At 43.6% G+C, this 16,872-nt stretch overlaps 1 protein-coding gene across 1 annotated transcript in view; it reads right to left on the bottom strand.

Annotated features, from left to right (window-relative positions):
* Positions 1-16,872, bottom strand: part of SUSD1 (sushi domain containing 1) — a 644,959-nt gene that overhangs the window by 565,275 nt on the left and 62,812 nt on the right. Inside the window, exon 2 of the mRNA XM_073663765.1 lies at positions 8,657-8,779. Coding sequence (XP_073519866.1) covers positions 8,657-8,779 — 123 coding nt within the window. The remainder of the gene's footprint in view (positions 1-8,656; positions 8,780-16,872) is intronic.

Raw genomic sequence — 16,872 nt, 5'->3', positions numbered from 1 at the left:
GACTACTGGGTTGCCACACTGTTAGATCCCCGGTACAAAAGTAAATTTGCAGAAATTATTCCTGCCATAGAAAGGGATGCACGCATGCAGGAGTATCAGCAGAGACTGTTGCAGAATCTTACATGTGCTTTTCCACAAAATACCAGTGGTGCACGTAGTGAATCTCACAGTTCCAACTTGCCAACCGTGGTCTGTATGGAATTGTTCAATAAAGGGCCCAAAATTAAGATAACATAGATGGGAGAGGTCTCTATGAATAGGAATTCCTAAGTATTTGATACCCTGTGAGGGCCAGGCAAAGGGAAAGTTGGACTGGATGGAATCCTATATGGATTTAGGGAGGGAGACATCGAGGGCCTCAGACTTCGCTGCATTGATTTTAAAATTTTACCATGTAACAAAGTGATCTATTTCAGCCATAACAGCAGGGATGGATATATGTGATTGAGTGATATATACTAGGACATCATCAGCAAATAGAGAGCACTTGTACTCGGTGCCTCCCACCTCAATCCACCTAATATTGGGGTTATGGCGAATTGATGAGAGCAGGTGCTCCGTCACTAGGATGTATAAGAGAGGGGACAGAGGACATCCCTGCCTTGTCCCATTGGTGATTGTGAAAGGTGATGAAAATGTTCTGACGCACCCCCTGGGCCTTGGAACACCCGGAGCCGGACCCTTTTTGGTGGATGCTGGTGGTTGTAGTCTTCGTGGCGGCGATCCGGTTCCGTGGCTCAGGGCGGTCAAACCAGTGGCGGAACTATTTATGTGGTTTTGATGTTTAAATGTCCGACTACGCCACCCGTGGATTGCGGTCAGAGTGAACCGCCGCTACAGGGCAGACCGCTAAGGCTGGTGTTGTGGGTGCAGCAGAGCGTAGCATAACTCCCCACGGGAGGAGTATAGCCTCAGGGCAGTGTATGCGGAGGATGGGGGTGATGGTGCAGGGCAGCAGCAGTAACGACACGGAGTCAGTGATGCAGTTCAGGGCCTTTACTCACAGTTCTTATTATCCAGACCACGTCTGCAGGTAACGGCTGCCCACGTCGTACTGTGCTCACCAGGTGAGGGGCTCAGACAACTCCCAGATAACTTTGGAGCGCTTCACAGGACCCCCTTTGTGTGTCCTTTGTCTGGCTTTTCTTACCAACACTTCTGTCCGGCTGCCTCGGGCCTCCTCTTGGTAAACTTGGCGCCAGTTTCCCTGACCCTATGTGGTGCCTTCCTAGCGGGTGGAGCAAGGGGCTGCGCCACATAAAATGTCAGAGCCTCCGGTTTCTAGCTGAGGGTCGTTTCCTGCCTCCACTAGTTCGGGGACCGGTCTCCCCCTTTGGCCTGACCCCTCCACGCAGGTGGATTCGGGCGTGCGGTGGCGACTCGCCCGTCCGCACCCCTGGGATCCCTTCATTCCTCGTTCCTGGAGCCTTCTCCGCTCCTCTTCCTTCCTTCTCCCTCTTGCAGGCCTGGGCCTCTGTTACTAGGCCCGCCTCCGGAGCAGAGCTCATGCAGAGCCCCTGCTCCCTGCCCCTTCTGCTCAGACTTCTCTGCACTGAACTAAGATGGTGCCCACCTTTTATACTCCCTTCTCAATGCACCCAGGAACTGCTTCCTCCCTGCTCCTGCACTGCAGGGTTCCCCTTCCTCAGTGTTCCCTCCCCCCACTCCAGCCAGGGACAGGGACTGTCGTGCCCATCTCAGGGGCATATTGGTCGCCCTGCCCCACGGCAATGTGGTGTAATGCATGCAGGTGTCGGGTCCTGATCCACACTCCATCCTTATCTGAGAGTGAGATATCACACCTCTGGGTGAGGTGCAATACGTCTGTAGCAACCGAGCCCTCGGTGCTACAGTTCCATTTATCTTCAGCCTAGGTGACGTATTGTGATACAGGGCCGTGATTTTGGCTATAAAAGGGTCCCCTAGACCCCTACCCCAAGCTTTTTAAGAGAATCATATATGGCGTGCCAGGAGACTCTATGGAATGCTTTCTCAGCATCCAACGAGAGTATCTACTTACAAATTTTTAACTGCATCTAGCCCAGGAAATACTTTGTGCCTAGTAGCAGTGTCTGCTAGTCAGCGGATTATCCCGGCTGTTAAGCAAGCTACACCACCTGTAGTTTGGACACTTAATTTTTTCAAAGGAAATGCTTCGGGACCACGGGATACTTAGTGAAGAGCATCAGGAGGCACCCCAAGGCATAGGGGCTGGGACTGGCACTAGGATGCCTTGCGGTGGACAGCCGAGCTCGATCCTTATAAAAGCTTTTTAACTGCAGCAGCTTTAGTGGACGCTACTGGAGCTGGAATTACGCGGCTGCTGGCATGAGACTTGCCCTCCAATAGATCCTTGTAAATGGATTTAAAGTGTATTCATTCAAATTAGAGGGACAATTTAAATTAAAAAGCTTAGAGCTGCCTCCACCACAGGGGGGCTCTCTCGACCCACCAGCGGACAGGCACCAGTATTGGGAGAGGGGGGCTGGCCGTCAGGGTTCACCGCGGCTCTGGCACAAACCCGGCGACACGGAGGTGGCACGGGCAGGAGCGGACTGGCCGTCTCGGCTTCTCACTTTTTGGATTTTAGAAGGGCATGACATGCCTATATCTGTGTCTCCCCCTCCTTTTACTCCTCCACCTCTTTTCTTTTCGCATGACTATATGTACTTGTCACTTTTCCATGTGTTAGTTGTGTCTTCTGAGCAGTTTGTCAGCTTTTCGACACCTTTGAAGGTGTTTTCTATGTGTTTCTATGTGTTTTTGTTTGCCTGCCATTGGTTTTAACGGTGTTCGAAGGTGTTCGACGAACAGTTCGACGAACAGTTCGGCGAACACACGGGTGTTCGACGAACCGAACCGAACTCGAACACTACGGGGGTGGCTCAACACTACTCTTGACAATACCCCATAGATTCTCTATGGGGTTAAGGTCAGACGAGTTTGCTGGCCAATCAAGCACAGTGATACCGTTGTTTTTAAACCAGCTATTGGTACTTTTGGAAGTGTGGACAGGTGCCAAGTCCTTTCCATCTCCAAAAAGCTTGTTGGCAGAGGGAAGCATGAAGTGCTCTAAAATTACCTGGTAGACAGCTGCGCTGACTTTGGTCTTGATAAAACACAGTGGACCTACACCAGCAGATGAAATGGCTCCCCAAACCATCACTGATTGTGGAAACTTCACACTAGACCTCAAGCAGCTTGGATTGTGTGCCTCTCCACCTTTCCTCCGGACGCTGGGACTTTGATTTCCAAATGAAATGCAAAATTTACTTTCATCTGAAAACAACACCTTGGACCACTGAGCAACAGCTCTGGTCTTTTTCTCCTTGGCCCAGGCAAGATGCTTCTGGCGGTGTCTATTGGTCATGCTTGACACAAGGAATGCGACACTTGTAGCCCATGTCCAGGATATGGCTGTGTGTGGTGGCTCTTGAAGCAATGACTCCAGCAGCAGTCCACTCCTTGTGAATGGCCCCCAAATTTTTGAATGACCTTTTCTTAGCAATCCTTTCAAGGCTGCAGTTGTCCCGGTTGCTTGGGCACCTTTTCCTACCACACTTTTTCCTTCCACTCAACTTTCCATTAATATGCTTGGATACAGCACTCTGTGAACAGCTAGCTTCTTTAGCAATGACCTTTTGTGCCTTACCGTCCTTGTGGAGTGTGTCAATGACTGCCTTCTGGACATCTGTCGAGTCAGCAGTCTTCCCCATGATTGTGGAGCCTACCGAAACAGACTAAGGGACCTTTTTAAACACTTAGGAAGCCTTTTCAGGTGTTTTTGTTAATTATTTTAATTTACTGTGATAATGACTTTTGTGTTTTCATTGGCTGTAAGCCATAATCATCAACATTAACAGTAATAAACACTTGAAATAGATCACTCTGTTTGTAATGACTCTATATAATATATGAGTTTCACTTTTTGTATTGAAGAACTGAAATAAAATAACTTTTTGATGATATTCTAATTTAGTTAGAAGCACTTGTATGTACCTCAGGCTCTTGGTGTACAGTACAGACCAAAAGTTTGGACACACCTTCTCATTTAAAGATTTTTCTGTATTTTCTTGACTATGGAAATTGTAGATTCACACTGAAGGCATCAAAACTATGAATTAACACATGTGGAATTATATAGTTAACAAAAAAGTGTGAAACAACTGAAAATATGTCTTATATTCTAGGTTCTTCAAAGTAGTCACCTTTTGCTTTGATGACTGCTTTGCACACTCTTGGCATTCTTTTGATGAGCTTCAAGAGGTAGTCACCGGAAATGGTCTTCCAACAATCTTGAAGGAGTTCCCAGAGATGCTTAGCACTTGTTGGCCCTTTTGCCTTCACTCTGCGGTCCAGCTCACCCCAAACCATCTAGATTGGGTTCAGGTCTGGTGATTGTGGAGGCCAGGTCATCTGGCGTAGCACCCCATCACTCTCCCTCTTGGTCAAATAGCCCTTACAAAGCCTGGAGGTGTGTTTGGGGTCATTGTCCTGTTGAAAAATAAATGATGGTCCAACTAAACGCAAACCGGATGGAATAGCATGCCGCTGCAAGATGGTAGCCATGCTGGTTCAGTATGCCTTCAATTTTGAATAAATCTCCAACAGTGTCACCAGCAAAGCACCCCCACGCCATCACACCTCCTCCTCCATGCTTCACGGTGGGAACCAGGCATGTAGAGTCCATCCGTTCACCTTTTCTGCGTCGCACAAAGACACGGTGGTTGGAACCAAAGATCTCAAATTTGGACTCATCAGACAAAAGCACAGATTTCCACTGGTCTAATGTCCATTTCTTGTGTTCTTTAGCCCAAACAAGTCTCTTCTGCTTGTTGCCTGTCCTTAGCAGTGGTTTCCTAGCAGCTATTTTATCATGAAGGCCTGCTGCACAAAGTCTCCTTTTAATAGTTGTTGTAGAGATGTGTCTGCTGCTAGAACTCTGTGTGGCATTGACCCGGTCTCTAATCTGAGCTGCTGTTAACCTGCGATTTCTGAGGCTGGTGACTCAGATAAACTTATCCTCAGAAGCAGTGGTGACTCTTGGTCACTCTGAAACACTCTTGGTTTCAATTGTACATAAAAATGACCCCTAGCTGCTACTTACACTCGATATACAGTACAGACCAAAAGTTTGGACACACCTTCTCATTTAAAGATTTTTCTGTATTTTCATGACTATGAAAATTGCACATTCACACTGAAGGCATCAAAACTATGAATTAACACATGTGGAATTATATACTTAACAAAAAAGTGTGAAACCACTGAAAATATGTCTTATATTCTAGGTTCTTCAAAGTAGCCACCTTTTGCTTTGATGACTGCTTTGCACACTCTTGGCATTCTCTTGATGGGCTTCAAGAAGTAGTCACCGGAAATGGTTTTCACTTCACAGGTGTGCCCTGTCAGGTTTAATAAGTGGGATTTCTTGCCTTATAAATGGGGTTGGGACCATCAGTCGTGTTGTGCAGAACTCTGGTGGATACACAGCTGATAGTCCTACTGAATAGGCTGTTAAAATTTGTATTATGGCAAGAAAAAAGCAACTAAGTAAAGAAAAACGAGTGGCCATCATTACTTTAAGAAATGCAGGTCAGTCAGTCCGAAAAATTGGGCAAACTTTGAAAGTGTCCCCAAGTGCAGTTGCAAAAACCATCAAGCGCTACAAAGAAACTGGCTCACATGAGGACCGCCCCAGGAAAGGAAGACCAAGAGTCACCTCTGCTTCTGAGGATAAGTTTATCCGAGTCACCAGCCTCAGAAATCGCAGGTTATCAGCAGCTCAGATTAGAGACCAGGTCAATGCCACACAGAGTTCTAGCAGCAGACACATCTCTACAACAGCTGTTAAGAGGAGACTTTGTGCAGCTGGCCTTCATGGTAAAATAGCTGCTAGGAAACCACTGCTAAGGACAGGCAACAAGCAGAAGAGACTTGTTTGGGCTATAGAACACAAGGAATGGCCATTAGACCAGTGGAAATCTGTGCTTTGGTCTGATGAGTCCAAATTTGAGATCTTTGCTTCCTACCACCGTGTCTTTGTGCGATGCAGAAAAGGTGAACGGATGGACTCTACATGCCTGGTTCCCACCGTGAAGCATGAAGGAGGAGGTGTGATGGTGTGGGGGTGCTTTGCTGGTAACACTGTTGGTGATTTATTCAAAATTGAAGGTATACTGAACCAGCATGGCTACCACACCATCTTGCAGCGACATGCTATTTCAACCGGTTTGCATTTAGTTGGACCATCATTTATTTTTCAACAGGACAATGACCCCAAACACACCTCCAGGCTGTGTAAGGGCTATTTGACCAAGAAGGAGAGTGATGGGGTGCTACGCCAGATGACCTGGCCTCCACAGTCACCACACCTGAACCCAATCGAGATGGTTTGGGGTGATCTGGACCGCAGAGTGAAAGCAAAAGGGCCAACAAGTGTTAAGCATCTCTGAGAGCTCCTTCAAGATTGTTGGAAGACCATTTCCGGTGACTACCTCTTGAAGCTCATCAAGAGAATGACAAGAGTGTGCAAAGCAGTCATCAAAGCAAAAGGTATATAATTCCACATGTGTTAATTCATAGTTTTGATGCCTTCAGTGTGAATGTACAATTTTCATAGTCATGAAAATACAGAAAAATCTTTAAATGAGAAGGTGTGTTCAAACTTTTGGTCTGTACTGTATGTATGTATGTACACTGCTCAAAAAAATAAAGGGAGCACTAAAATAACACATCCTAGATCTCAATGAATGAAATATTCTCATTGAATACTTTGGTCTGTACAAAGTTGAATGTGCTGACAACAAAATCACACAAAAATCATCAATGGAAATCAAATTTATTAACCAATGGAGGCCTGGATTTGGAGTCACCCCCAAAATTAAAGTGGAAAAACACACTACAGGCTGATCCAACTTTGATGTAATGTCCTTAAAAAAAGTCAAAATGAGGCTCAGTATTGTGTGTGGCCTCCACGTGCCTGTATGACCTCCCTACAATGCCTGGCCGTGCTCCTGTTGAGGTTGCGGATGGTCTCCTGTGGGATCTCCTCGCAGACCTGGACTAAAGCATCCGCCAACTCCTGGACAGTCAGTGGTGCAACGTGACGTTGGTGGATGGAGCGAGACTTGATGTCCCAGATGTGCTCTATCGGATTCAGGTCTGGGGAATGGGCGAGCCAGTCCATAGCTTAAATGCCTTCATCTTGCAGGAACTGCTGACACACTTCAGCCACATGAGGTCTGGCATTGTCCTGCATTAGGAGGAACCGAGAGCCAACCGCACCAGCATATGGTCTGACAAGGGGTCTGAGGATCTCATCTCGGTACCTAATGGTAGTCAGGCTATCTCTGGCGAGCACATGGAGGGCAGTGCGTCCCTCCAAAGAAATGCCACCCCACACCATTACTGACCCACTGCCAAATCGGTCATGCTGAAGGATTTTGCAGGCAGCAGATTGCTCTCCACAGCGTCTCCAGACTCTGTCACGTCTGTCATATGTGCTCAGTGTGAATCTGCTTTCATCTGTGAAGAGCACAGGGTGCCAGTGGCGACTTTGCCAATCCTGGTGTTCTGTGGTAAATGCCAAGGGTCCTGCACGGTGTTGGGCTGTGAGCACAACCCCCATCTGTGGACGTCGAGCCCTCATGCCACCCTCATGGAGTCGGTTTCTAACCGTTTGTGCAGACACATGCACATTTGTGGCCTGCTGGACGTCATTTTGCAGGGCTCTGGCAGTGCTCCTCCTGTTCCTCCTTGCACAAAGGCGGAGGTAGCGGTCCTGCTCCTGTGTTGTTGCCCTCCTACGGCCCCCTCCACGTCTCCTGCTGTACTGGCCTATCTCCAGGTAGCACCTTCAGCCTCTGGACAGTACGCTGACAGACACAGCAAACCTTCTTGCCACAGCTCGCATTGATGTGCCATCCTGGATGAGCTGCACTACCTGAGTAACTTCTGTGGGTTGTAGAGTCTGTCTCATGCTACCACGAGTGTGAAAGCACAACCAACATTCAAAAGTGACCAAAACATCAGCCAGAATGCATTGGTACTGAGATGTGGTCTGTGGTCCCTACCTGCAGAGTCACTCCTTTATTGAGGGTGTCTTGATAATTGCCAATAATTTCCATCTATAGTCTATTCCATTTGCACAACAGCATGTGAAATTGATTGTCAATCAGTGTTGCTTCCTACGTGGACAGTTTGATTTCACAGAAGTTTGATTTACTTGGAGTTATATTCTGTTGTTTAAGTGACCCCTTTATTTTTTTGAGCAGTTTCCTTATATATATCTATGTGTGAGTCTATTAGAGATTAGCAAAATGTTTCACAAGACAGGGTCCAGATTGCAGTAACCATGTGGGTAGTCCATTGACGTTGGATGAGATCACTATGAACCTCCTACTATCTGCTGCATCCCAGGCGCCTCTTTTGATTAGTAGGCCGCCGCGATGTCATTATGTTTAGGTGCAATAGATGCATGATGTAGGAGGTTCACAGTACTCTGATGGGATTGTACTTTGCTACCACTGTGGTCACTGCACTACATTCCTGTGATTCTTTTTCACTCAACAGCAGTATCTATCTATCTAATTCCTAGAAGTTAAATAATATTAAACAAAAACAAAAATACAAAAATACAATTCGTTTAACTTACCCACACATTGTGTCCTTCCATTTCCAATCAATCCAAAGTTGCACATACAGAAATACTTGTTATCTTTTTCTATACATGTGGCATTTTGATGGCATGTTTTACATACCTCCGCTGACAGCACATCTGAAGGAAAAAAAAAAGAGTAGAGTGATACCTGGGTTAAACATGGAAAACAAATCTGAAAGCAAAGTATTGGAATTATCATCCATGCAAATTATTTCTGAATCCTGTAGGCATGTGTGCTATAATTTCATCACACTACTAAAAAGACCTTGGAAAGCATTGAGGTCGGTTCCAAGCCACAATTTGATATGTCCATACTTTAAAAAAACATCATCTTTTGTTTCTGCTGCCTGTAATCAACTGTGCTCAGTGATTTGCTGCAGCGGTCATTGTGGTTTCACAGTTGCAGCTAAAATACAGAGACTAGAGCAATGGTGGGGAGCCGACACTGCAGTGGGGGAGGGTGGCTTTGTTATTACATATTACTAAAATCATTCGATGTCCACTTTTATAAAAGTGGAGAATCCCTTTAATATCCAGATTGACTGATTTAGGCTGATATTACACATTGTAACCACATTACTGTATTGTATTCTCAACCGCGCAGTTTTACAGTGAATTGTCGCAGTTTTCTGATGTGTCTGTTTCCATGTTGAGGCAACATGTAGTAGTACCCTAAGGCCACGGCCCCACTATCAGTATTTGGTCAGTATTCGGTCAGTATTTTTTCTCAGGAGTGGGAGCCAAAACCAGGAGTGGAACAATCAGAGAAAAGGTATAATAGAAACAAGTCACCAATTCTGCATTTATCACCCACTCCTGGTTTTGGCTCCCACTCCGGAGAAGAATCACTGACCGAATACTGACCAAATACTGATAGTGGGGCCGTGGCCTAACACTTATTAAAGAAATTAGTAAGGTGGCCTCACACCTTAAATAATTGTCAGCTGAACGTCCTTATAATCATGCACAATTAGCTTTGCTGAGCATGCAATGTGGTCAATGGGTAAAAGAGAAGAAGATATTTCCAGACTTTTCTCTTTCTCCTGCAGGAACAAAGGATGAAGCCTATTGAAAGCCAAATGTAAATGGAGAATCGAAAAACTCCTATACACGTTAAACAGCGGAATAATCCAACGTCCAACTTACATCTAACATAGCGCCCCATATAGCTAAGGTTTTAAAGTACGGAAAGACCACATGTAGCTGCTGCTATCTGGTTAAGTAATTTTCACCATTACCGCACATCGACAATGCTTTTGCCATCTATGTTTTACACAGTGAGCACAATTATTATGCAATTTGTATTTTTGATAATTAATTTTATTATTGAACAATTACAGTGCTGTCGGTCAATCCAAGATGTTAAGAAAAAAATATCAGTAACCAATATAGCCCCGTTCTCTTCAATAACAGTCATACGCCTTCCATTTATGGAGTCTGTCAGTTTCTTAATATATGAAACAAGGGAAAAATTGGTGTGATAAACATATAGTATTACTGCTATAATTATATAGTATATTATATGTAGTATCCTCACAAACCGAAAGACAGGACCCTATGCATACGGAATAGAACAGTTGGTGAATAACCAAGAAACAGAGAGAGAATGAATCCGACCATAAAAGTATCAATACATCAAATTAGTGAACCAAAATTATTTGTTTAGGATCAGGTGATAACAAATAGAATACAAACCAATGTCAAAAAAGATAGAAGTTAAAAAATGTAAGAACAAAGGGCACACATCCATAAAGGTTTTAATTTTTGTTTACAAAGGTATTAGTTTTAGGCCGGTTTCACACGTCAGGATATTTCTGGTACCTGTGCTGAATGCCGCCCTCATCACAGTCCGCTGCCGGCGCTGTGATCAGCACCAGCAGGGACCATGATGAGGGTAGTGGTAGTCTGATCCCGCAGTGTCCCACCTGTAAAAATAAGAATAAAATAATAAAATCTATGCACTCACCGCTCCTAGGTGTTCCCCGCTGTAATCCATGTGACTGCTGCTGCAGAGGAGCCGGGGAGAATGAGCCACTCCATAGCTGAAGCTCAGAAGTGGTGCCCTGTCACTCACTGAGTGCAGCTCCGGAGCCACTCATTCTTCCCGGCTCCTCTGCAGCAGCGGTCGCATGGATTACAGTGGTGGGCACTTAGGAGAGGCGAATATAAGGATTTTATTATATTATTCTAATTCTGACAGGGGGGCACCGGGAGCAGACTACCACTACCCTCATCATGGTCCCTGCTGGTGCTGATAGCAGCCGCGACAGGGAACCTTGGTGGGAGCAGCTTTCAGCACTTGGCGCTTGGGAACTGTGCTACCTGTAGCGCTGATTCCCAGGCGCCAGTCCATGTCACACTGATTACACGCAGATGTCATTCGTGTGTTTCCAGCGCGAGGCACTTTTGCAGACTGTGTATCCGCACAAAAACGGACATGTCAGCGTGTGGAGCACACGGACACACCGCTGCCGGCACTTTAACCTTCTAAATGCTGCGATCGCAGCATTTAGCAAGCAGAGGAACAGAAGCCCCTCTGCTCTTGGATCGGAGACCCCACAACGTCATTATGGGGCCCCAATCGTTGCCATGGTGACTCAATGTTGTCATGACAACATCCAGGTCACCAGGCACTAGCAAGTTAGTTAGATCATGCGCAGTGCATGATCTAACTAAGGGCTCACTCTCACTTGCGATTAAATCAGACAAATTCAATCCGATAAAAAATCGCAGCTCAGTGGCATTTTTTTTTCTAGCGATCAGACTGAAAAAAAATCGCAGCTTGCTGGATTCAGATCGAACGCACACATATAAGTCTATAAGCCTGCACCCAAGTGCAGTGCAATTCCCGCCGACGTGAGCAACAGAGGAGATGGAGAAATTACTTTCTCCGTCCCCTCCACAGCTGTGCTGCGATCTTCTCTGTGCGATAGGATCAGAGCACAGAGCACTGACACTCGGCTCCCGCTCACAGCAGAGCAGGAGCCGAGGGTCATTAGCATATCACATCCGATGCTCTCGCATAGCATGCCATGCGCTAGTGGGACCCTGGCCTTACTTGAGTCTGCAGCACTGACAGGTTATAAGGTATAGCAGTGATCTTACACTGTTATACCTTATAACTGTTGCACAGCTTCTGGATACCCACAGTTATGGTAGAAACTTCACAGAGCAGATTACATTGGGATAACAAGCTTTTACTTCGGAGAACATGAGGTAAAGGAAAAAACAATGCACAGTCACACAGTACTGCACCAGGAAGTATGAACAAAACAGAAAGTACAAGAGAGACTTTTTTCTTTCACAATACAGTAAAAACAAGGAAACTTTACACAACATCGCCATCTATTCTCAGATCAGCATCAAGTCCTCCTTCACACAAACAAAGAAGTCCACAACTGTTGCATATACCAACACCCTTTCTCAACAGTAAGGACTTATTCAGTCAAACCTAATTTCTTCATTAGTCTCTGATGTTTTTCAGCATTCAATGCCTTTGTGAAAATGTCTGCTGTCATATTTTCAGTTGGACAATATTCTAATTTCAGGATTCCTTGTTCCTGATGGTCCCTCAAGAAATGATACTTCACATCAATGTGCTTGGTTCTTGGGTTAACTCTTTCTATCTGAGCAAGAAAAAGACATTCCTGATTGTCATTATTTATTTTTGTTGGTTCCAACTGTGCTTCTCCTAGGTCTGTTAGCAATTGTCTTAACCATAGAACTTCTTGACTCGCATGTGCTGCTGCAACATATTCTTCATCTGTTGATGACAGCGTTACTATTGATTGTTTTTTACTAGTCCAACCAATTGGTCCACCTGAGAGAAAGAAAAGATAGCCACTGGTAGATTTTCTGCCAGTTGGATCTCCAGCCCAATCTGCATCAACGTATCCAGTTAAAATGCATTTATCACTTGTAGGCAGTTTCAGTTTAACATTGCTGGTTCCTTTCAAATAACATATTACTCTCTTCACAGCATTCCAATCTGCTTTATTTGGCTTGGACACTTTTCTACTCAGAATTCCTGCTGCTGCTGCTGCAATGTCTGGCCTTGTAACAGTCGCTAGATACAGTAATTTTCCTATCGCCATTCTGTACTCTTCATTATTTGGTAAGACGTTTTTCTCACTACTCATCTCTTTAAGATAATTAGTTTCCATTGGAGACTTTGCTGTTTTTGCATCCTTGAATCCAAATGTTTCGGTTATGTCTTGAATCATGTGATTTTGATTAAGTAGGAAACTTCCATCTTCTTCTCTTTCTATCTGTATTCCTAAGTACTGTTTCTCATTTCCCAAGTCGTTGATCTCTAAATGTTGATTCAGGATTTTTAGTATGTCCTCTTTACCCCTTTCTTTTTCAAAACAAACTAAAATGTCATCAACGTACTGTACAGACCAAAAGTTTGGACACACCTTCTCATTTAAAGATTTTTTTTTCTGTATTTTCATGACTATGAAAATTGTACATTCACACTGAAGGCATCAAAACTATGAATTAACACATGTGGAATTATATACTTAACAAAAAAGTGTGAAATAACTGAAAATATGTCTTATATTCTAGGTTCTTCAAAGTAGCCACCTTTTGCTTTGATGACTGCTTTGCACACTCTTGGCATTCTCTTGATGAGCTTCAAGAGGTAGTCACCGGAAATGGTTTTCACTTCACAGGTGTGCCCTGTCAGGTTTAATAAGTGGGATTTCTTGCCTTATAAATGGGGTTGGGACCATCAGTTGTGTTGTGCAGAAGTCAGGTGGATACACAGCTGATAGTCCTACTGAATAGACTGTTAGAATTTGTATTATGGCAAGAAAAAAGCAGCTAAGTAAAGAAAAATGAGTGGCCATCATTACTTTAAGAAATAAAAGTCAGTCAGTGCGAAAAATTGGGAAAACTTTGAAAGTGTCCCCAAGTGCAGTTGCAAAAACCATCAAGCGCTACAAAGAAACTGGCTCACATGAGGACCGCCCCAGGAAAGGAAGACCAAGAGTCACCTCTGCTTCTGAGGATAAGTTTATCCGAGTCACCAGCCTCAGAAATCACAGGTTAACAGCAGCTCAGATTAAAGACCAGGTCAATGCCACACAGAGTTCTAGCAGCAGACACATCTCTACAACAACTGTTAAGAGGAGAATTTGTGCAGCAGGCCTTCATGGTAAAATAGCTGCTAGGAAACCACTGCTAAGGACAGGCAACAAGCAGAAGAGACTTGTTTGGGCTAAAAAACACAAGGAATGGACATTAGCCCAGTGGAAATCTGTGCTTTGGTCTGATGAGTCCAAATTTGAGATCTTTGGTTCCAACCACCGTGTCTTTGTGCGACGCAGAAAAGGTGAATGGATGGACTCTACATGCCTGGTTCCCACCGTGAAGCATGGAGGAGGAGGTGTGATGGTGTGGGGGTGCTTTGCTGGTGACAATGTTGGGGATTTATTCAAAATTGAAGGCATACTGAACCAGCATGGTTACCACAGCATCTTGCAGCGACATGTTATTCCATCAGGTTTGCGTTTAGTTGGACCATCATTTATTTTTCAACAGGACAATGATCCCAAACACACCTCCAGGCTGTGTAAGGGCTATTTGACCAAGAAGGAGAGTGATGGGGTGCTATGCCAGATGACCTGGCCTCCACAGTCACCAGACCTGAACCCAATCGAGATGGTTTGGGGTGAGCTGGACCGCAGAGTGAAGGCAAAAGGGCCAACAAGTGCTAAGCATCTCTGGTAACTCCTTCATGATTGTTGGAAGACCATTTCTGGTGACTACCTCTTGAAGCTCATCAAGAGAATGCCAAGAGTGTGCAAAGCAGTCATCAAAGCAAAATGTAGCTACTTTGAAGAACCTAGAATATAAGACATATTTTCTGTTGTTTCACACTTTTTTGTTAAGTATATAATTCCACATGTGTTAATTCATAGTTTTGATGCCTTCATTGTGAATGTACAATTTTCATAGTCATGAAAATACAGAAAAATCTTTAAATGAGAAGGTGTGTCCAAACTTTTGGTCTGTACTGTATATGAGTACATAGATCCATCTGTCCATTAGTCTTCTTGTGTACAGGCAAGGATCAGCTTTGCTTCTTTTAATTTTTTTATTTGTGAGCACCTCCGTGATTTTATCATTCTACGCTTTAGCAGCTTGTTTTAAACCGTATATACTTTTCTGTAATTTGCAAATCATGTTTGGGTTACTTTCATATTTGAATCCTGGAGGTTGTTCCATGTAAATTTCTTCTGTTAAACTTCTATTCAAAAATGCTGTCTTTACATCCAGATGTTTCAGTTCCATTTGTTTCATTGCTGCAACTGCAAACAAAGTTTTTATTGTAGTATGTTTGACAACTGGAGCAAATGTTTCATCGTAGTCTTCTCCATGTTTTTGAGAATAACCTTTAGCTACGAGTCTTGCTCAGTATCGTTCAGCTGTGCCATCTGTACGCTACTTTACTTTAAAAACTCATTTACATCCTATAGCTTTTCTTCCTTCTGGTAATTCTGTTAAAGTCCATGTTTTTGAGTCATGCATGTATTTTCTTTCTATTTCTGTTGCCTCTATCCATTTATTGGCTTCTTCTTCAGGAAGTTGAGATATGTCTTCCCAAGAGGTAGGCTCATAAATTTTACTTGTACTTGCCTTGTATGAAAGGCGTATTGGTGGTTTTCCTTTGTTTTCTCTTATTGAACGTCTTGGTTCTGTGTCTGTTTGTAGTTGTATCTCTTCACTTTCTGTATCTTGTTTTTTATTAATTTCATCAGATATTTTTTCTTTTTCATCAGATATTCCTTCAGCTATATCATTGCTGTTTTTCTCATTTTTTGTTTCCAGTGAAATCATAGTGTCTTCATTTAGATCCTCAATGAATGTCACACTGTCACTCACCAAAACTCTGTCTGTTTTGGGATCTAGGATTCTATATCCTTTGCAATTTTCACTATACCAACAAATGTTTCTTCCATTGACCTATTTTGAAGTTTGGAACGTTTTTCTGTTGGAATGAATACAAAAACTTTACAACCAAAAACTCTTAAATGATTTATACTTGGTTTCATACCTTGCCACAGTTTATATGTTTTTTTTTTCAGTTTTCTAGAAAAAAGTCGGTTCTGTAGATATGTAGCTGTCATTGCTGCTTCACCCCAATATTTCTCTGATAGTTTGGAATCTGTCAGCATACACCTTATCATTTCAGTCAGAGTTCTGTTTTTCCTTTCTGCTACTCCATTTTGTTCCGGTGTGTATGGAACAGTCTTTTGATGCTCTATACCATTTTTTCTTAAGTAGTTTTCTATTTGGTGTCCTGTGAATTCACCTCCATTATCACTTCTAATGACAATTGGCTTCCTCTGAAATTTGTTATTCGACTTTGTCACGTAGTCTACTAGTTTATTGAAAACTTTATTTTTGTTCTTGATCAAGTATGTGACTGTGTATCTTGAGTAGTCATTTATAAAAGTCACCATATATCTATTGCCTCCTGATATAGTCACTTTCATGGGTCCACATATGTCAGTATGCACCAAATCAAGTGGTCTTGTGCTTTTTGTTTCACTTTCTTTAGGAATAGATATCCTTGAGGCTTTGGATTTCATACATCGTTCACATCTTACAGTAATTGGGCAATCAGATATCAATAGATCCTTTGTCAATTCTTTCCTTTGTAGCTCCATTATACTTTCAGGATGTCTGTGTCCTAGACGTATATGCCACATGTGAATACAATTCTTGTGATCATAGGTACACAACTTTATCTGTTCCTTTAATGTGTCTAGATGATATAATTGTTCATCTGCCTTGACATTGGTTATTACCTTGTTTCCTGCTAGGATTGTACACTCATCATCTTTGAATTTTACAGTAAGTCCTTTAGCTGTTAGACGTTTTACAAATAACAATCCTCCTTATAATCCTGGAACATATAACACATCCTGTACAAGTACTTTTGAATCATGCCCAAACTTGTTAGAACAGTTTAGCATTCCTTGTCCAACACCTTCCACAATTATTTTGCTTCCATCTGCAAGATAAATGGCTTGCTTCTTAAGGCCCCGTCACACATAACGAGATCGCTAGCGAGATCGCTGATGAGTCACGTTTTGGTGACGCAATAGCGATCTCGCTAGCGATCTCGATATGGCTGACAGGTAGCAACGATCAGGCCCCTGCTGTGAGATCGCTGATCATTACAAAGCTTCCTGGAC

This window comes from Phyllobates terribilis, unplaced genomic scaffold (genome assembly GCF_046119375.1).
Source record: "Phyllobates terribilis strain yellow unplaced genomic scaffold, ASM4611937v1 Scaffold_1__5_contigs__length_1240528914, whole genome shotgun sequence".
NCBI classification, from domain to species: Eukaryota; Metazoa; Chordata; class Amphibia; order Anura; family Dendrobatidae; genus Phyllobates; species Phyllobates terribilis.
Note: the sequence above shows the minus strand (reverse complement) of the source record. Positions and strands in the feature narration are given on the sequence as shown.